The 21,258-nt window shown below is 41.0% G+C and overlaps 2 protein-coding genes across 2 annotated transcripts in view; both read left to right on the top strand.

Annotated features, from left to right (window-relative positions):
• LOC106089538 (probable chitinase 10) overlaps positions 1-21,258 on the top strand; it is a 36,883-nt gene continuing 15,625 nt past the window's right edge. The window contains exons 1-11 of the mRNA XM_059369875.1: positions 1-123; positions 195-368; positions 448-703; positions 6,401-6,621; positions 6,694-7,120; positions 13,391-13,401; positions 13,540-13,584; positions 14,371-14,526; positions 14,603-14,858; positions 19,250-19,464; positions 20,001-20,357. Coding sequence (XP_059225858.1) covers positions 48-123; positions 195-368; positions 448-703; positions 6,401-6,621; positions 6,694-7,120; positions 13,391-13,401; positions 13,540-13,584; positions 14,371-14,526; positions 14,603-14,858; positions 19,250-19,464; positions 20,001-20,357 — 2,194 coding nt within the window. The 5' untranslated portion in view covers positions 1-47. The remainder of the gene's footprint in view (positions 124-194; positions 369-447; positions 704-6,400; positions 6,622-6,693; positions 7,121-13,390; positions 13,402-13,539; positions 13,585-14,370; positions 14,527-14,602; positions 14,859-19,249; positions 19,465-20,000; positions 20,358-21,258) is intronic.
• LOC106089322 (chitotriosidase-1) lies at positions 14,188-20,529 on the top strand. Its single transcript, XM_013255144.2, has 5 exons — positions 14,188-14,292; positions 14,371-14,526; positions 14,603-14,858; positions 19,250-19,464; positions 20,001-20,529. The coding sequence occupies exons 1-5, from the start codon at positions 14,229-14,231 to the stop codon at positions 20,453-20,455; spliced, it is 1,146 nt and encodes a 381-aa protein (XP_013110598.2). The 5' UTR covers positions 14,188-14,228; the 3' UTR covers positions 20,456-20,529.

The raw sequence follows: 21,258 nt of genomic DNA, 5'->3' as shown, positions 1-21,258 counted from the left end.
GTTCTTAACCATTTCATTTCAAGTTGGTCTCTCTTCTCCAAAACAAAATGTGTAAAATTGCCTGTCTGTTGTTCCTGGTGGGTTTGTATTGTACCTCCATAAAATGCCATCAAACGTCCAAAAGTTAGTCGAACATCAAACCTTTTCCTTGGACTTTTAAAGTTGATGTAATAGACATCAACAACATTTTATAGCATTTCAGATCAATTGTTATCTGGGAGCCTGGTCTATGCGCCGTCCTCCAGGATATCGTTTAAATTTAGATGAATTTGATACCACACTGTGCAATTTTATTACTTATGCCTTCATTACCCTAACTCCGCCTGGGGTAATCAATGCCGATAAGTATAGACTGCGCGAGGAAATAGGTAAGTTATGTGTCTTCTATCCCCCAATGAGGAATTTGGATCGGAAATGCAGTTTCTTAACGAGGATTAAAATTTTTAGATCCATTACATAGTCTGATGGCTTTAAAAGAGAAAAATCCGGATTTGAAAATTATAGCCGCAGTTCGTGCTGTTACCACTCATATTCTGGAGAATGAGAGAACACGTGAACGATTTATAACTTCGGTTGCAGCTTTCTTGAAAACCCATGAATTTGATGGTTTCGATTTACATTGGTTGCTAGCCCACGATGACCCAGAGATTCCAGATGCGCAAAATTCAGGCTATGAACAACTGCTTAAGGATCTTTATCGAGAGTAAGTTCAAATGAGAGCAATTACTTGGGGTTGCGGTCAAACAGGCTAAGGAAAAGATCAATTGATAGGCGTCTGGAGAATTAAGCTTGAGGTGTGTTGTAGGTTTGGCCGGGGTATGTGGAATCGGTGGGGTAGGGAACGTCATATATATACGTTGGAGTGTCAAAAAATGCAAATTCCCAAACATCTCAACTAGTGTGAACGGTTGAGAAGTTTTTCAAAACGACATAAGCAAAACGAGTCAATGTAGACATGACATTAGGTTAGGTAGAAGTGGAAGTCCTCTACAGACTCACTTAGATAATTTTAAGTCCATTGTGTAACACAGAGCAACAGACCAAGGCCTCTGGTGGGAATCGAACATACGACCTCCGCTCTGGCAATCCGAGTACCCTACCAACTAGGCTACCGGGGCGCCCTATAGCTTCTCCATCATGCCGCGAAGACACACCTTCTGGAGAGCCCGGTGCCACACCAGGCTAGGCGACTATAGAGTTAAGCTTGAGGTGTGTGATAGGCTTGGCTGAAGGTGTTTGTAATCGGTGGGATAGGGAACTCTCAGCAGTTGTTGTTGGAAACTTGTCTGAAGAATTATCGTTAACATTGTTTAAGTCTCGATCAAAAGATGGGCGAAAGGCTTCCAGATAGGACCCGACAGGTCTGTGTAAATTGATCATTCGTTTGGATTATAATCAAGGTAAGGGACCTGCATATAAATGGTTCCACTTCTCTCCCAACTGGGCTTAGAAGATTAAGAAAACTCATGATGAACTAATGTCGTACAGAGACACAGCAAATGTCCAGCGCTCTGCGGTAAAGTGGTGCAATGTTCGGTCTCTCAACTAAGCCTAGATGATTAGAGAAACTCATCATGACAAGCATGAACGAATCTGTTGAGTATAAACTCCTGTGGAAACCGGATGCAATTGCTGGAAATCCGGAAGTTTAACAATTTTCCGGTTTCTGCTGTTATATCCCCACATTTGTACAATCGCTAAAGCGACTCCAAAAGTCCTTCTGATAGCAAGAAGGAATAGCAGACGAAGATTCTATTTTATCGCCAGACGTAGCCGGTGGGTCGATGTGCCCGGATTCTATCCCTCTATGTCCCTCTGAAACAACACAGTGCCGAGTCGCTGTCTGTAATGGAGGACTTGATAGCGAAGGGGAAGAAACTATATGCAATATGACATACATCTCCTCAGGGTTGTTGTTCTTGTAGCCACATATTTGTACGTGGAAGTAGCGATTGTCGTTAAGCTTCATTGGTGAGGAAAGTCGTTCCGGCCCAAGGGACCGATCGCCGTGGAAACTTTATGGCCATTGGTTTTATAAAAACCCCCATAAATGGGCTTGTCAAATGGAGTATCATAGGAAATCAGCATTTAAGCAAGAGTCGGGGGCGCCCGATCTCTCACTGAGGCTCTCCACACTATATCGCTGATTGTCCGCAACTGCAATTGCAGCTACTCCGTATACGAAGCCTCCCACTATCCGTAAGCTGTGGACGCGCACAGTAGCTTTCAGACGAGCTTCTTGTGATGACGATGAACCAAGATTCGGTGGCGCCCGATCTCTTACTGAGGCTCTCACACGATATTGCTGAATGTCCGCAAATTCAATTGCAGCTACTCCGTATACGAAGCCTCCCACTATCCGTTACCTGTGGACGCCCACAGTAGCTCTGAGATGAGCTTCTCGTGATGACGATGAATACCACACAAATCGGAGCTCAGAGTACCAACCTGTCTAAAGTTCAGAGCCATGGCTTGCCAGGCCTCAGGGTGATATTTAGGAGCTGCATTATGGTGGTCTATGTACCGACTGGAGAGTGTAATGTTAGGGTGGTTTTCATCTTAAAGGCTGTAAAAGCCGCGCCACTATTTTGCCTTAAGACTACAGGTCTTAAAAATTAAGTATTCGAGATTGGTCCTTAGTTTTAAAGACACTGTAGAGACCATTTGACACGTGCATTGACCCTTCACTGAAAAGCGACTATCAGCATGCTTGAACTTAGAGTCGGTTCCTTGACAGTGCACCATGATGTGGTTGGCTACATAAAAGGGAATTTGTTTGTGTGTTACCTTCTTGGGCATAGAAGGGGCTTTTAATAACGAGAAATTGTAGTCCATACATGCCGTTCTGGTGGACATGAAGGTGCTCCCTCTTCGCACCACTAGCGGAGGGCTCGTTTACAAAGATTTTGACCAGAGGAACTCCGCAAGCAAAGGTTTTATTTCCCCTTTTGTAGCTTATGACTATCTACAGGATTCTGAAGTCTTTCGAGAAGAAAGGGGAGAGGGTCGTTACCTACGCATATGATGTCGTCATCATGGTGGGTGGCCGTTTTCCTTCTACTATTGCGATCCTCGTTCAGTGGTGCCTTGAGAAAGTTGTCTGAATGAGCGAGGGCCGACTGACTTGACATAAATCCCAGAATGAAAGACTAATCTAGTACTTTTCATACCGAGGACGAAAATGTGTGTTTTCTGGGACCCGTCATAGATGGTGTAATATTGCCGATCTCTCCGAAAGCCAAGTATTCGGGCGTGATTTTCGACCAAATCTAAGATGTAGAAGGAACGTTGATGAAAGGGTATAAAGGAGACTGAAAACCCCCTACTCTCGTTATAACTTAATAGGAAGACATTGTGGGCTTAGGCCGGCGACTGTATTCTGGATGTCTAGGTTGAGAGTTCGTTCGACTTAAGCCTTTAGATATCTGGTATAGCATATGGCTTTGGACAACTGTACGCCCCGTAGGATGGTCGAGAAGTTACAGCGTACTGCTGTGGTGCTGATCTCTAGAACAATGGGAAATGCCACATTGGGACCGATCGCCGTGTAAACATTGCTGCTGTTGTGTGAAGGTAACGATCCTCGTCAAGCTCTATATGTCAACAAGCGGAAACTATGTGGGTATTTGAAGGCACCAATAACTCGCCTTGTCATATCGAGTATCACAATCACATGCAAGAGCCGGTGGCGCCAGGCCTCTCTCCACTCGATAACTCTCAGATGGAGGTCTTAGGCACTGAAAACGATGTCGATGCGACAGCAGTGACCCAGCCAGACTGTCCCGATCTATGTGGCGTCATTCGTTAAGCAGTGCTGAAGTTTCTGGAGTCGGGCTATGTGAGGTCGAGATGGGTAAGGAGAGCAAGGAGTTTCGAACCAAGAGAAAAGGTGTCAGGCACTGCTGAGTCCTGGGCCATTAAATGGTGGCGGAAAACGACGCGGCCGACGAGCTGGCCAGGATTGAGTAAGTCTTCTGCAGGTTGTACGATGACGAGGATTAGTTAGAGACGGTCGAGCACCTTTTGTGTTAATTGCGAGGAGAGACACAGTATAGGGGGTAAAAACTTTTTTTCTGGGACGGAAAAAGATTTTCACCCTTCAGGCACTTTGCCCTCTTTTTATTCTGGAGTTCTTTAGAGGCCTGAAAGGTTTGATTGGATTATACTCTCACCGGTAAGAATTTTTTTCCCGTACGCCTGGTTCCAGATGCCCAGATTTGACTACTTGAGCCCCTAGAAGCCCCATTTTTTGCCCCTTTAGACGAAATTTTGAAACGATTTTTTTTATAACTTTGTAACATGGTTTTATACAATGCTGAGATAGGCCAGCAGTTGTTCAGGGTTTACCTTTAACGACCTGCAATCACAAACTAAATAATAACACACACATATAGATCCCTTTCAGGGTACGTATTTTCTGATATTCGGATTGTCTGGTATTCGTTTGGCTTCCGTCAGAGGGCTTATTCGCGGAACTTGGATTTGGTTATGCGCGCACCATTGGTTTCCCCGCTGGAGTCTGGAAAGATAAGAGTAGAGTTAAGGGAGGTGGTGTGTCATGGCGAAAAAGTCAGCATTCCGGTATGGGATAACTTTGAGCATCGCACAGTGGTGGTGTTTTTCGATCACGAGAAGCTTAGCTGGGAGCCACCGGGCGCGTACACGGGTTGCGGATAGTGGGATGCTCCATACGGAGTAGCCGCAACTACACTCGCGGATAATCAGCAGTATCAAGTGGAGAGTCTCAGTGAGAGGACAAGACAATATTGGCGCCTTTAAAAAACCCGCTGCGATCGGTCGTATTGACCGGGACGACCTTGCTCGCCAATAAGAGTTTGACAAGGATCGCCACCTCCACATGAGAATGTGCCTACAACAACAAGTCAGCATTGGGATGCAGACGAGTCAGCGTTAGAGTCCGAACGAGTCGAGTTAGAATGTGAACGAATCAGTGTTAGGATAGCTCCTATATAAATCGGTCTCATGATTAGACATCTTGAGCCCCTGAAAGCCTGAGTTTTTATCCGATTTGGCTGAAATTTTGCACATAGTGTTCCTTTATGATTTTCAACAATCGCGCCAAATTTAAAATACAAATCGGTCTATAACCTCACATAGCTCCCATAGAAACCCATCTCTCTCTTGCGATACTGGAAGCCTCAGTTTTTATACGAGTTGGCTGAAATTTTGCATGGGGATTCAATTCTTGGCTTATATGGCAGAAATTTTGTACGTTAAGAAAACATATGCCCTTCGACTAGGTCCAATTCTTGAAATTTTGAACAGAATCCATGGTGTTGGGTACCCAAAATTCGGTCCAGCTGAACTAAGCACGGTATTACTTGTTTGCCATTGCGTTGACATCAATTTTCTATCGTTTCTACTTGAGTGCACCGCGGTGAGGTGTAAATCCATCTTTGTTTCTTTATCTTTTTTTTCTCTTCCACCTAGAGCGAACTTCAAGGTCTGGATCTAAGGTCTCCGAAAGAAGATGCCAGTGACCAAGGTTGTGTACACTACAATTTAAACTAACCTATATTCACTCTTACGCTTTTAGGGGCGTTGCTAGACCCTCACATACAGCTTGACTATCTAATGGCTCTTTCTTATTAGCTTATCAATAATTATACCCACCACTATAAGATGGGGGTATACTAATCTAGTCATTCCGGTTGTAACACCTCGAAATATTGATCTGGGACCCCATAAAGTATATATATTCTGGATCCTCTCGACATTCTGATTCGATCTAGCTATGTCCGTCCGTGTCCGTCTGTCGAAATCACGATAGCGGTCGAACTTGTGAAGCCAGCCGCTTAAAATTTTGCACAGATACTTAATATTGGTGTAGGTCGTTGGTGATTGCAAATGGGCCATATCGGTTCAGATTTAGATATAGCTCCCATATAAACCGATCTCGATTTGACTTCTTGTGCCCATGGAAGCTGCAATTTTCGTCCGATTTGGCTGAAATTTTGCATGAAGTGTTCGGCCATAACTTTCAACATCTGTGCTAAGTACGGTCCAAATCGGTCCATAACCTCATATAGCTCCCATAAAAACCGATCTCCCGATTTGACTTCTTGAGCCCTTACAACCCGCAATTTTTGTCCGATTTGGCTGAAATTTTGTATGTAGTGTTCTGTTATGACTTCCATAACCAGATATAGCTTCCATGCAAACCGGTCTCTCGATCATCCTTGTTCGGTTGCTAGAAGTATGTAGAATAAAATAAAATTATGCCCTTCAACTAAATTTATTCTGTATAAATTTATAGCAGAATCCATGGTGGTGGGTTCCTAAGATTCGGCCTGGCCGTGTTTACCACGCTTTTACTTTTGTTTTGTAAAACCCATTGAACTTTCAACATATGTTAATCATTGACTTCTTTATACCCCAGATTATATCGCATTAAAAAGTTTTTCGCTGTCTCTGTAAGTGGCACCGCTAAGGCAGCAGAAATGTATATAAAAGCCATTAATCTGGGCAAATATACGCACTATATAAATGTTCTATCCTATAATTTTACAAACGATTACACCATGCCCCCACATGTGGCGCCTCTGTTTGAAAATGGCAACAACAATGTTAACGATGCCATGGACTTGTGGATTAACCGAGGTAAAAGTATGCGCGAAAAATACTCTTGAACATTGAAAGGAAAAAATTCCTCTTTTTTGTGCTCCCCTACAGTTTTTGGGCAGAAATTAAATTTAGGAGTAGCCTTTCTAGGAAGAAAGTTCACCTTGAATGCTGACAAAAAGATAGCCCAACAAGGTGACTTTATGCCCTACAACGAAGCTTGTAAGATGGTACATTCCTTCCCATATGCGGAATTTAACGCTACTGCCGCCACATCTTTCGTTCGAAACAACGAATTTTGGCTTAGCTATGAATCAGCTGAAAGTCTTGAGGTGAAGTTAGACTTTGTGGAACAGTACAATCTTAGAGGTGTAACGATATGGTCATTGGAAAATGATGACTATAATGCTGAATGCGGCGAGAAATATCATCTGTTGAACTACATCAACCGAAAGGCTGATGAAAAATTTTTAAAATTCGAAGGTTTGTCCTGTGAGATTAAAAATCTGAAACAATCAGTTTGCTATCAGGAGTATTAGTGAAGAAATGTTTAATGGAACTATAATTTAATATCTTTTATTTCTTAACTGATGTTTGTCTGCAATAGATGGGTAAGTAATGGGAAAAGTCGGGTAATGCCGACCCTTTGATAGCCTATAACGGATAGTGGGTGTAAATATAATATCTTATAACTTAAACCAAATCGGCAAAAAACACTTCGGGCGCTAAATGAAGCACTTCGGCTACCATGGATTCTCCAAACATTTACGCATTGTGTATATCAAGCGGATATCCTAGCAGTTATAAAAGTGGAAGTGGATATTAATGGGATATGGGATTTCGATTTAATTTTGGCTGTGTCGACTTTGATCTGCTGCGTTCGATTCTATTCGGCATAAGTTGGGTTTCTGGTTTTGACTTGAATTTGCGAATTTCGTCTATTTTATAATGTGCTGAATGATGCTTTCAAAATCTCTGTTCCCACTGTGAGGCCTTATTCTGAAAGGGGACCGGCATGGTCTACCCCGTATCTAAGGCGCTTGCGTAATGTTACGAGAAGAAATGTACTACTTCATTGAATTATACCAATTATTCGACTTTAAGGGGAGATGTTATTCTGAATATCTAGTCAGGATGAGGAATTGTCTTTACAGTTATCCCAGTAGCTTTTTTAAGTTTGTGAAATCTAAGAGGAAGTTTCGTGAATTCCCTAGTTGCATGAAGCTTGATTGTAGGGAATCTTCTGACGATTCGGAGATCGTTTGAAGATTTGGAGATATTTCTTCCAGTTCCAAGTATGCTTATGACATTAATAGGTTGAATTATTTCCAAAGGATTATTCTTACTGAGGATCTTGTGCTGAATGGTTTAAAGTCATTGAAGAGTTCCAAGACAACAGGGCCGAATTGTACTGGCGAATCTTAAATCTTGTGCCTACGAGTTATACAGGCCACTTACGCCCACATTCAATGATTCATTATCTTCAGGATATTTTCCTCATTCCTGGAGGTCGAGTTACATAATTCCTTTACACAAAAATAGTAGCAGACGTATTATTGAAATTTATAGGGGTTGTGCAAAATTTAGTGTAATACCAAAGCTGTTTGAACTGCTGATTTCTCGTAGGATATCCCATTTTGATGAATAATTAAGCTCGAGGTCAATGTTGTTCGGTTTTTATTTTAACAATATTTCGCCTTCCTTCGGTTGGCATCATTAGGTTTGATACTAAGCAATCAAGGATATAAATTAATTAAACACAAATTCACACACATTACACATAAACAAAGGCTTACAGAGTTACAATAATCAAACGTCTTACAAACACAGCATTTTATATTGAACTAACAAGTCATTATTCTCTTATTTATAATATGCCTATAGCTAGACGCACAGTTCTTTACATCAGTCTTAAAGTTTATTCTCTTTTCTTGCGGTATGTGAAGCATTTCTAATGTCAAACGCTTGCTATAGTTGTCCTCTCTTTGTGATATCTCTGCATTATCCAAGTTTGGTGTGTGTTTTTTCTCCGCACAGTGGCTCGCTGATGCTTTTTTTAAGTTGAATTGTTGTTTCTTGATTTCAAATTCGATTTGTGTCCCGCTAACTTTGTTTTTTGTTGTTCCTGCATAACTTTGATGGCAGCTATCAGTTTCATTTCCCGTGTAGTTAATTTTGTAGATAATGTTAGACACAACCATTCAACTGAATTTTGTAAGCAGCACGGAATTTTTGACTTAGATTTCCTTTTTCGAGGTTTGTTCTGGTATTTAGAGAGCACACCAAGCCGATTACTGGCTTAGGTGGACCCCAGAGCTTATTGGTCTTAGGAAGGACTGCGAAAAACTTCTTCTTCTTCTTCAATAGAGCACAATCTACAATAGCACCACACGATTAGGACATCTATAAGGCTGATCTAAGAAAACATAAGGGCGAGCTGAGAAAGGCTCAGAACAAATCCTGGGTAGTATTCTGCAACTCCGTGGAGGATACATCTGAGGCCACTAGGCTAAGGAAGATTCTGTCCTCGAGACCTATTACGAAGGGGTATAATCAGAAGTCAGAGAATATATGGACAATGTCTAGTGAGGAAACACTAGAACTACTCGATGATTCACATTTCCCGGGAAATTCTCCAACGGACAACGTGGCGCCAGGAGAGGTATGCATTCGTCGGAGGCCATTAGGGAAATTGTGTCCTTTGGGCGATAAGAAGTTTCGACTACTTTAAGTCGCCAGTCCCTGATGATGTATCACCGGTTGAATTACAAGCTGTGTCTGATATACTAGTTCCCTGGCTTAGGGAGATATACTCTGCTTGTATCAGAATGTCATATATACCTGTGGGATGGAGGGACACGAAGGTTATTTTCATTTGGAAAGCAGGAAAACCCTACCACACGAAGGCGAAAGATTTTCGTCCTATTAGTTTGTCATCCTTTATGCTGAAGACTTTGGAGAGGTTGGTAGAAACATATCTTTGGGCAAAGATCCCTGGAGATCGCCAGCCGCGGCAGCAGCATGCATATAGTACAGGCAAATCCACTGAAAGAGCCCTTCAGGACCTAGTCGGCTACATAGAGGGTTATCTCGCTGTCAAGGAATATACAATGGTAGCATTTCTTGGCATTGAAGGAGCTTTCAATAATGAAAACTGACGTCAATCATGAAGGAATTTGAGTTTCTAGGCATCAGCTCTACCGTAAGAGATTTTATTAATAACTTACATACTGAAAGATGCATTACCGCAGGCTCGGGATCTGTGGATCTAAAAAGATGGGTCAGCAGAGGAACAGATCAAGGAGGTGTACTGTCTCCTCTACTTTGGTATATAGCCATTAACAATATATTATTGTCTCTGGAAGAAAAAGGCGTCGCGTATACTTATGACGTGGCAGTTGCGGTTAGGGGAAAGTTTCCCAACACTCTAAGAGATATACTTCAGAAAGCTCTAAGTGCAACACAAAGTGGGCTACCGAGAGTGGTCTTGGTATAAATCCGTGCAAAACAGAGATAGTTCTTTGCAGCAGGAGATACAAGTTGTCTACAGTGGAACCTGTCTTCTTGGGTGAAGAGAATGTTCCATTTACAGAAAGCGCAAAATATCTAGGTGTTTTGCTGGACAGGAAATTGAACTTCAAATCCAATATTTTGAGAAGGGCAGAAAAGGCCACTCTTGCCGTATACGCCTGCAAGAGAGCCATTGGCAAAATATGGGGGTTTAGACCGCGTGTCATGCATTGGGTATATAATGCAGTTGTTAGACCTATAATGCTATATGGTGTTGTGGTCTGGTGGACGGCGCTTAAAAAATCCACCTACTACTCAATATTTAACCGGATCCAAAGGATGGCTTGTTTGTACATCATAGCCACACTGAGGACGACACCATCTGATGCACTGAATTTAATGCTACATCTTCTGCCTCTGGACATTGTGGTTACCCAAATGGAAGCGACCACTGCCGTGAGGTTAAAGGAGCTTTCTCATGTGTCATGTGGCGGCTACGGAAACTGTGTTATTCTTGATACAATATCCCATGTTCCAAGCAGTGTGTATTGCACCCTACCTGAGCCGCTTTTTAATAAAAATTACTGTATCACTTTCCTGATAGAATCGATTGGAACTACGATATCCCTGGTAACAGAAGTTACATAGACTTCTATTCGGATAAAGATCTATCTAGATCTAGAACTGGTCATATCCAAAAAGTTTCCCAACTTCTGCAGTGTGTATCAAGCGGAGATCCTTGCTAGAAAGGAAGTGGTGGAATGGCTAAGATATAGTGTCATTACGACGTTTTTTTTTAATATTTTCTCAGACAGCCAGGCAACTATTAAATTCCTGGAGAACGTATTTCAGAACAGAGACACCTCGCTCGACTGTCGCAGATCTCTCAACGATATGTCTGAACAGTTCAAAATTCACCTGTTCTGGGTTCCGGGCCACGGAGATATCCCAGGGAATTGTAAAGTGAATGAGCTTGCGAGACTAGGAACTACCCTTCACATTCCAGGGATACTGGAATCTGTGGGTATGCCTCTAGCGACATGTAAGCAAAGTTTTGAGGACCAGGCCCAAAGGACAACGAATGATAGATGGTCACAAAGAGGGGGCTGTGAGCATTCCAAAATTATGTGGCCTAATCTAGATTTGAAGAGATTTACTGCTATGCTGCCATTGGCTAGAAGAGACGTTTCAGTTATTGTGTCCGTCATGACAGGTCACTGTCTAATCGGAAAACATGCTGACAGACTGAAGGTTGCCAGCAACGACTTTTGCAGAGGCTGTAGGAACATCGAGGAAGAAGAGATTATAGAACACCTTTTTGTGTGTTTGTCCCGCACTAGCAGTTAGAAGGAGTTCCACTTTAGGTTCTCATTTCTTTGAGAACCTGTCTGATTTAGCGGATGTTAACATTCGAAAGTTATTAGGCTTTTTAAAGCGATCTGTATGGTTCAATGGTAGAAACTAGAAGTCATCTTCCTTCTTCTATTCCTTTGGTATCACAATGAACGAAAACGTCTAAGTGAGTCTGATGACAGACTGCCACTTAAACCTAACCTAACGGCAAACAATAAGAATTATCAGATTCTACTACACAGAAAGAAATATTGATTCCGTATGGTATCAATGGTATTGAGAGAAAAGCAATACAGTGAATTAATACCAAATCAATACAGTATGGTACTGAGTTGCCCAAAAAGTAATTGCGGATTTTTTATATAGTCGGCCTTGACAAATTTTTTCAACGGCTTGTGACTCTGTAATAGCATTCTTTCTTCTGTCAGTTATCAGCTGTTACTTTTAGCTTGCTTTAGAAAAAAAGTGCGCAAAATTTTGTTTACATTTGTTTGTTTGGCGTCAATTTTAATATGGAGCCCACAAAGGAGCATTTTCGTCATATTTTACTTTATTATTTCGGTAAAGGAAAAAACGCGGAGCAGGTTGCTAAAAAGTTACGAGATGTGTATGGTGATAAAGCTTTGAAAGGAACACAGTGTCAAAATTGGTTTCGCAAATTTCGTTCTGGAGATTTTTTACTTAAAGATGAGCCACGTTCAGGTCGGCCAAATGAAGTTGATGATGGCCAAATCAAAGCATTAATCGAATTGGATCGTCATGTAACTGCTGCTTCCAAGGAACCTAACGATTAATTCGGATGTTTACGGTCAACAATTGGACAAATTGAATACAGCCATCAAGGAGAAGCGACCAGAATTGGTCAATTGTAAAGGTGTCATATTCCACCAGGACAACGCTAGACCGCGCACATCTTTGGTCACTCGCCAAAAACTGAGTGAGCTTGGCTGGGAACTTTTGATGCATCCATCATATAGCCCTGACCTTGCATCATCAGACTAGCATTTATTTCGATCTTTGTAGAACTCCTTAAATGGTAAAACTTTCGGCAATGATGAGGCTATAGAATCGCACTTGGTTCAGTTTTTTGCAGATAAAGGCCAGAAGTTCTATGAGCGTGGAATACTAAATTTGCCAGGAAGATGGCATAAGGTTATCGAACAAAATGGCAATTATATATTTGATTAAAGTTCATTCTAAGTTTTATTAAAAATGCATTTGCTTTCTTTTAAAAAAATCCGCAACCCAAAAAATAGACGTTACATCATCCATACCATACGTTATACCCTGCACCACCACTGTGGTACAGGGTATTGTAGATTTATGCATTTGTTTGCAACGCTAAGAAGGAGAAGAGCTAGATCCATTGATAAGTATACCGATCGACTCAGAACCACTTTCAGATTCGATTTAGCCATGTCCGTCTGTGAGTCCATGTATTCTTGTAATCAAAGTGCAGGTCGTATTTGTTGACCGATTGTCACGAAATTTTGCACATGTCACTTTTTTGGCCCAAGGACAAACGCTATTGATTTTGAATCGGTTCAGATTTAGATATAGCTCCCATATATATCTTTCATCCGATATGGCTTTTTAAGGCTGTAGAAGCCACAATTTTCGTCCGATCTTCACAAAATTTGTCATTGGGTATTTTATTTGAAGTTTACATATGTGTGCAAAAAATCTGAAGCGATTACATAAAAATCGGTTCACATTTAGATATAGCTCCCATATATTTTTGGTATAACTACTATCAATACCGTTGGTATACATTTTTCATTCGGTGCACCTGTCACAGAATTGGCTCTTCAGTATAATATTTAGTCACACCGTTCTTTCTTCTGAATGTATGAGTCAGAAACACAGTTTTCTTCTACTCCGCACAAAGTACAGCGTGTTTGGATGTTTAATAACTGTCGCAAAACCTTTTTTTATGGGTTTTAAGTTTTGTGGCTGGTAAATAAAAGAATCTTAGTGGAAATGATGATATCTTTACAAATATTGTTGGTCTTTAAATAAAATCCGCAGCTAAACGATTGTCAGTTAAAGGACTATTTTGTATAAGAATTTGGGAAGAAATTCACTTTTTTTAAGGATTTTTTGGCAGGAATATCAAATTCGCTCTTAAACGTTTGGCAGGTAAGTTAAACTGCAGTAACAGCTTTAAATAACAGCATTTTATTTTGCAATGTTATTATAAGCCTACTATTATTCTTCCAATAATAAAGAATTGTTTTTTAGTTTATTAATAAATTTTATTTTATTTTCTTTTTTTACAGGTATGTGGACCCATTTATCATGACCATTATTGATTTCTGATACAGGTAAGTAGGATATAGTAAAGACACAAGTTCTAACAGTGAATGGTTCTAAGAACCGTTTCTAAGCCATTACATGTGGCCTATTTGAAATTCATTAGTAGTCAATTCTTAGTTTTATGATAGAGAATTCCCATATTGTCTTCAAAACTTCATGGTTTATAATTCTTTAAAAGACACCTATGCCGAAATTAATGAGCAAGGGCCTATGCAGACAAAGGCTCTTTTGAAAATTTCATATTTTAAATACATATTTTATATATTAAATTTCAACATTAGTATGAGCAAGCATGACTGAGTTGGTAATGATGAACTTAAATCTGTATTAAACACCATTTTTTCTAGATTGGTTCTAAACAGTTATAAATTATACACAAATTCGAAATAAATCTATATCATAAAAATAGTGGAACCGCTTTTTCTTTATGTTGAAAAGTTTAAGTAATTGATAAAACATCTAGGAAAATGAAGAACTCTTCATTTCTAATTTTTACGATTTTTTTCTTTGGCTTGGAAGCTTTAGAAACTGGTAATAGATGTACTCGTAAACACTATAAACTCTTACAAATTATTTTACAAACAAAATTCCTTCTCCAATCAACCTTAGATAAAATGATCAACTGTTATTTGAGGAATTATAAATCTGTAGACAAAGTGAGAGTGCGATTTAAAGGCATTGATCCCAAAATGTGTACCCATATTAGTTTTGCTTTTTATGATCTAGCCGAAAATGGCAGTCTTAAAGTTCCCCACCATGCACCGGGTAAGTTTGAGATCTGCATCTACTTTCATTAGCGTCACTTATGGTGAACTTTTATCTCTTTCCGGTTTTGGTGAAGACAAAGGCCTTATATCTAAATTGGTTATGGAAAATCCTGATCTAAAGCTAATAGCTGTTGTGGGCGGTGTGAATGTTTCAACTCAACTATTCTCAGCAATGGCTGCAGATGAAGTTAAGCGTAGAAACTTTCGAAGGTCAGTGATTGTATATCTTTTGGAAAATGGATTTAATGGCTTAGATATACATTGGCTGAACAAAAGTAATCCAGCTGATAGACCGCAATTTGTTACGCTGTTGAGTGAATTGAGTGAATCGTAAGTGTCAAAACGAGTGGTATAATATTCCTCTTTTCATGCAATATCTAGACTATGGATGGATAGTTCATAGCCTGACCATCTGTTATCCTTTTTGAATTTTGGGCCTTGACTCGAAGAATTAGTCTACTTGTCGCTAGGGCATAACCAAAGATTCCTTTTTTCCTGAAATGTGCAAGAGAATTTCCATGTCTTGTAGAAACTCTCGTCCTTACAATTCCCTGTGGCGCGTCATTTACAAAAGGGATTAATTTAAACTGTGGAGAGGTCGTGGAGAGATTTCAGCAATGTTGTAATTGTCATAAATAGGCGTTGTTGAAAATATTGACAACATGAGGAGATGATTTTGTCAAAACATTCTTTGCACGCAGGCATCCGTGACGTCATGTGGAATGGAACAATTGTGCGATTCTCAGTTTCGAACGTTTCATTAATAAAAAAAACTGTTGTTGATTAATGAACGTTTGTGGTTAATCAGATACCAAATGTGTGTTGATTCACTTTTATGAACCAACTAGCTGGAACGGGCCCAAAACGTCGCGCCTTTTTTACTCTGTACTACCATTTATTTGAGCCCTATATTGAAACGATCAGAAAATAATTCTTGTATTGTGTCATTTCAGATATTTCATCCTGATTGTGGATATCAAATTCGTGCTCTATTGGTATGGTCCATAAATATGCCCTCTTTGGGGGGAGAGGGGTTGTGGAAGTATTGCGTGGCCCCATACATTGGGCCCCAAAATTGGATATCAGATTAATTTTCTACTCTCAAATACCCTTCATTGTCACAATTGGTACACTTATCTCTTTGGTGGGCTTTGTGGGTGGAGTGGCTCCCCTATATATAAGGGTTCAAGCATAATTTCACTGAAATCGCCCCACCAATCTTCGAGAATGTCACTTTATGAGATTTTTTTCCTCCGCAAATGGAAGCATTTTATTCTCTAAGTTATCCTAATAATCCAGAACACACATTTTGTCCCTATTAAAGAAAATGGGATACGGACCAGATACAGAAAAACACCCTCAAATCATCAAGGAACTGTTGTCCCTATTATTTTTTCCACCACTGTATATATGGGTCCTTCGATTTGAATTCTTGAGCCCCCAAAAGCCGCAATTATTATCCGATTGGGCTGAAAATTTGCATGTGGTGTTTTGTTACGCATTCCAACAACTGTGTCGAGTACGGTCCAATTCGGTGTATAACCTGATATAACTCCTATATAAGACGATCTCCCGATTTGTCATATTGAGCCCCTAGAAGCCGCCATTTTTTTGCGATTGGGCTGATTTGCGATTGGGCGGTGTTCTGTTACGACTTCCAACGATCGTGCCAATTATGATCCAAATAGGTGTAAAACCTGATGTAGAACCCTTGTAAAGCAATCGCCCGATTTGAAATCTTGAGCCTCTAGAAGCCGAAATTTTTATCCCGTTGGACTGAAATTTCGGACATGGTGTTCTGTTACCAATTCCAACGGTGGTGTCAAGTATGGTTCAAATCCGCAATTTTTAACCGATTGGGCTGAAATTTTCCACTGGTGTTCTGTAACGACTTCCAGCGGTCGTGCCAAGTATGGTCCAAATCTCGGTCCCGATAGCCCCAATCCCATGTTTATGTCCCTGGACTCAATGCATTCCATGATCACCAGGATCTCCGTCTGTATGACCGTATTATGGTCAGGTAGTAGAAAACAGATCCTTGTCCCGGATTTCTCAATGTAGACACCAGGCCTACTTTTTCTTCCAGCTTTAATCTATCCGTGTAGCAAGAACTTCCAGATGGCAATACCATAATTCCATCAATCCAATACTTTGCCGCTTGCAGCAGTGCCTTGCACTCGACCTTAAGTGTCGTCTCAGGTATCCGATCGGAAACCTCTTCCATTCCTTCCAGGATTCCTATCGTCGCCTCGACTATACCGCGATAGTGTGACCTGCTACTATCCGCTAACCATTATCCCATCGCCTTAAGCTGTCTGTCTTAAAGTCTATCGGTCGAATATCTAGAATTCTCATCAGTGCCCTAGTGGCCGTTTTTCCCATCTTCCCGCTCTTGCCAAGACAACATGTTCTCTGAATCTATTGTATTCTCCTTATGTTGCACTTTTTCCCCGTCACAGTCTTCCAAACTACCACACGCTCCTGTATTTCTTGTGAAATATCCTTAGACTCAGGCCTTATTTACTATTTTCGGATTAAGGTCCCATTTCGAGGCTACGGCCCGTCTACATAGTGTCCAACATCTGTGAGCCTTTTACCCTCCTAAATGTGACTCGTCAATTCAGTTTCCCGAACAATATCACTCCTACGTATTTGACCTTGTCAGATATCGAAATCGTACTGTTGAGCAAACATGGCGCGTCAAATGGGCCCACCTTCGTCCTCGTGAACAGGCAGATTTCAGTACTCTCTGGGTTGACATTAAGACCTAGATCTAGCCCAGGCGTATGCCATCTCCAAAACACTCTCGAAGAGCGTGCAGCTGATTCGTATCCTTACCCCTTAGAAGTATTATAACATTGTCTACGTAGCAGACGGTTTCAAACCTTTTGAGTCAGCATCCGTAATAACTTATTTATGGTTTTTGTTGTTGCGGCAGTGTGTATTGTTCTATCGTTTTGTCTGCTTGGTTCTTTTAAAGGTCCAGGAATTCCAGGAGGTCTGGCAGGGCAGTTAAATAGGTGACGTGTGTCGTCGTGTGGTCCAAGATCACAATCGGGACACATATCTTGCACGTTGGCGTCAATCCTTGCTTTGTAAGAGTTGAGGGGGCTGCAACGGCCGTATCTGGGTCTGGTTGGGCAGTTAAACAATTGGAAACAATCCTAGCTCTGTAGGGGTTCAGGTGGCTGCATCGGCCGGATTGTATTTTTATACCCACCACCGAAGGTAGGGGGTATATTCATTTTGACATTCCGTTTGCAACACATCGAAATATCCATTTCCGACCCTATAAAGTATATATATTCTTGATCAGCGCAAAAATCTAAGACGATCTAGACATGTCCGTCCGTCTGTCCGTCTGTCTGTTGAAATCACGCTACAGTCTTTAAAAATAGAGATATTGAGCTGAAATTTTGCAGTTTCTTTTTTTGTCCATAAGCAGGTTAAGTTCGAAGATGGGCTATATCTTAATATAGCCCCCATATAGACCGATCCGCCGATTAAGGGTCTTAGGCCCATAAAAGCCACATTTATTGTCCGATTTGGTTGAAATTTGGGGCAGTGAGTTGTGTTAGGCCCTTCGACATCCTTCTTCAATTTGGCTCAGATCGGTCTAGATTTGGATATAGCTGCCATATAGACCGATCCTCCGACTTAGGGTCTAAGGCCCATAAAAGCCATATTTATTATCCGATTTCGCTGAAATTTGGGACAGTGAGTTGTCTTAGGCCCTTCGACTTCCTTCGTTAAATTGGCCCAGATCGGTTCAGATTTGGATATAGCTGCCATATAGACCGATCCTCCGGTTAAGGGTCTTAGGCCCACAAAAGCCACATTTATTATCCGATTTTGATGAAATTCGGGACAGTGAATTGTGTAAAGCCCATCGACATCCTTTATTTGGCTCAGATCGGTCCAGATTTGGATATAGCTGCTATATAGATCGATCCTCCGATTTATGGTGTAAGGCCCATAAAAGCCACATTCATTATCCGATTTTGCTGAAATTTGGGACAGTGAGTTGTGTTAGACATCCCTCGTCAATTGAGCTCAGATCAAGCCAGATTTGGATATAGCTGCCATATAGACCGATCCTCCGATTTTGGGTCTCAGGCCCATAAAAGCCACATTTATTATCCGATTTTCCTGAAATTTGAGACAGTGAGTTGTGTTAGGCCCTTCGACTTCCTTCGTCAATATACCGATCTTCCGATTTAGGGTCTTAGACCCATAAAAGCCACAACTATTATCCGATTTTGCTGAAATTTAGGACAGTGAGTTGTGTTAGGTCCTTCGACATATTTCTTGAATTTGGCACAGATCGGTTCAGATTTGGATATAGCTGCCATATAGACCAATTTCTCGATTTAAGGTTTAAGGCGCATTTATTGACCACTTTTTGTATTGACCATTTATTGTAGATCCACCTTAGGGTTTCAGTTTGAAGAACGGGATTCTGACAGATCTGAATATTATTCCATTGCGTGTCACACAGCTGACGAAACCACATACCGGCCAAGCTTAACTTCTTGGCTGGTATGGCCGAAATTTTGTAGATAAGGTAAACATGTGCCCTTCAACCAAGTTCTTTTGTGTAAACTTATACTAAAATCCATGTTGGTGGGCCCTTCGGCCCTGTCGATTTTAGCACGTTTTAACTTGTTCTCTTCTAACCGAGTATGAAATCTTCATTTGAATTTTCTTTTCCTTCCATTTAGCTTTAGCTATAATGATCTTGAGCTCGGTATATCGACAATAGCTGAGTTGAGTTACATTCGCTCATGGTACGATATCTCAAATATTGTTAAATATGTGGATTTTATCAATGTCATGGCCTATAATTATACTCGCGGCAGAGTTGACCATGATTCGGCCTTGTATGGAAATCATAATGGAAATGCACATGCCACAATAAATTTGTGGCTTAAAGGTGGTAGGTACTGTATAAAAAAAAATATCAAAATTGAAAAGTTTCGTGAATTTGTTTGTTACATTTAGAGAAGATTAAAAATTTGCTAATTCTAGCTCATTGGATTTTTGATATATACACCGAAAGAAAAATTGATACCGTATGGTATCAATGATATTGATAGTAAAGAAACGCACCGTGATTTAATACCAAATTAATACCATATTAATACCAAAACAATACCATATGGTATCGATAATACTTTACTACATAATCCATACCATATGGTATTGTTTTGGTATTACTTTAACCCTCCGACGGTTAAGTTATCCATTGCCAAAGTTCAAGGTACACAGGGACCTTGTACTTCTTTTATAGAATTTTACATGGAAACGCATTTTTTTTTAGTCATCACTGAAAAACCTCCCCAGGGAGCTTGAAAAAAAGGTCCCCAGTGACCTTCTCACCCGCCGGAAGATTAAGATCAATACCGTTGGTATTAATTTTCGTTCGGTGTGTACATACCATATAAACGATTTTCTCATAATATTTCACTATAGGTGCCCCTGCTTCAAAACTAAACCTGGGAGTGTCATTCATTGGCCATCATTTCGACGAGATTAAATCTAAGAGAAATAAATTTAAAGTCAAGGCCCCTATTTCATATTTCGATGCCTTCCAAACGGTAAAACGTTACTCGTATCAAGATGATGGCCTTTTTGGATTTGACCTTAACGATGGCCGTTCCTATTTAAAGCATGTGGGGATTTGGCAATGGAAGTGGACAAGCTATGAGTCTGGGATGGGTGTTGAAATGAAAATGGACTATGTGCAGGAGATGGGTCTACGAGGCGTTATGATTTGGACGCATGAAAACGAGCAGTTTGAAGAACAAATTGGTGAATATCGCCTTTTGGGTACGATCAGCCGAAAACTAGATTCTGACTTTGAGTGTCTAACGGGAATATGTTGTGCTAAATCGAAAACTGTGAAAAAGCTTTGTTACTTTATCTAAATGCTATGAAAAGAAGAATGTGAAAGCGAGTGAGGCAAGCAGCATGAAAAAGAATTGTTAATAAACAAATTGGATGCAGCAGTTGTTTTATTTGGGATTGCTGCCGACGGCAGTATGGGCAGCTCTCAACTAAGGTTACCGTCTGCGCTATGGCATAAGGCTCAGTATAGCTGTGGGTGGCCTCCACGCGCTAAGGTACAGAGTACTGCGAAGTTGTTAATGTCGAGGGCGAGTAGGAGTGAGCACCCCGGGAGAGGCACTTAAAGCCGTGCCCTTGCACGGGATAACTGTGAGCACCACACAGGCTGGAACAATGAGGTTCGATCTGTTTGGTGTTCAGTGCTGTAACGAGAAGCTTAGCTGTGAGCTACCGGGCGCGTCTACAGGTTGCGGATAGTAGAATGCTCCATATGGAGTAGCTGCAATGGCAGTCGCGGACAATCATCGGTATCAAGCGGAGAGTCTCAGTGATGGGCCGGGCGGCACCGGCTCTCGCCCAAATACTGAGTGCCTATTATGCTCGATATGACAAGGCGGTTTATTGGCGCCTTTAAATAACCAATAGCTAAACTGTTCCTGCGGCCATCGGTCCTTTGGGCCGGAACGAGATTGCTCACCTACAGGAGCTTGACGAGGATCGCCACCTGCACCTAAATGTGACTACAACAACGACAACTGAATACCATACTCAATTTTATGCCTATGCATCTTTATGTACGAGATCATCAGAAATTTTTTCAGGGATGGTTATCCCCTTCTACCGGGGAGTTGGTAGGCAAGTTGATAGCGTGTTGGGATTGTCA

Source organism: Stomoxys calcitrans, chromosome 5, assembly GCF_963082655.1.
Source record: "Stomoxys calcitrans chromosome 5, idStoCalc2.1, whole genome shotgun sequence".
Lineage (NCBI taxonomy): Eukaryota > Metazoa > Arthropoda > Insecta > Diptera > Muscidae > Stomoxys > Stomoxys calcitrans.
This window is presented reverse-complemented; position numbering and strand designations above follow the sequence as displayed.

Excerpts from the sequence above, each read along its gene's own strand:
- LOC106089322 (XM_013255144.2), top strand. The coding sequence starts at position 14,229 with ATGAAGAACTCTTCATTTCTAATTTTTACGATTTTTTTCTTTGGCTTG. Across the intron at positions 14,859-19,249 it reads TTGAGTGAATTGAGTGAATC|CTTTAGCTATAATGATCTTG; the intron begins GTAAGTGTCAAA and ends CCTTCCATTTAG. Across the intron at positions 19,465-20,000 it reads AAATTTGTGGCTTAAAGGTG|GTGCCCCTGCTTCAAAACTA; the intron begins GTAGGTACTGTA and ends ATTTCACTATAG.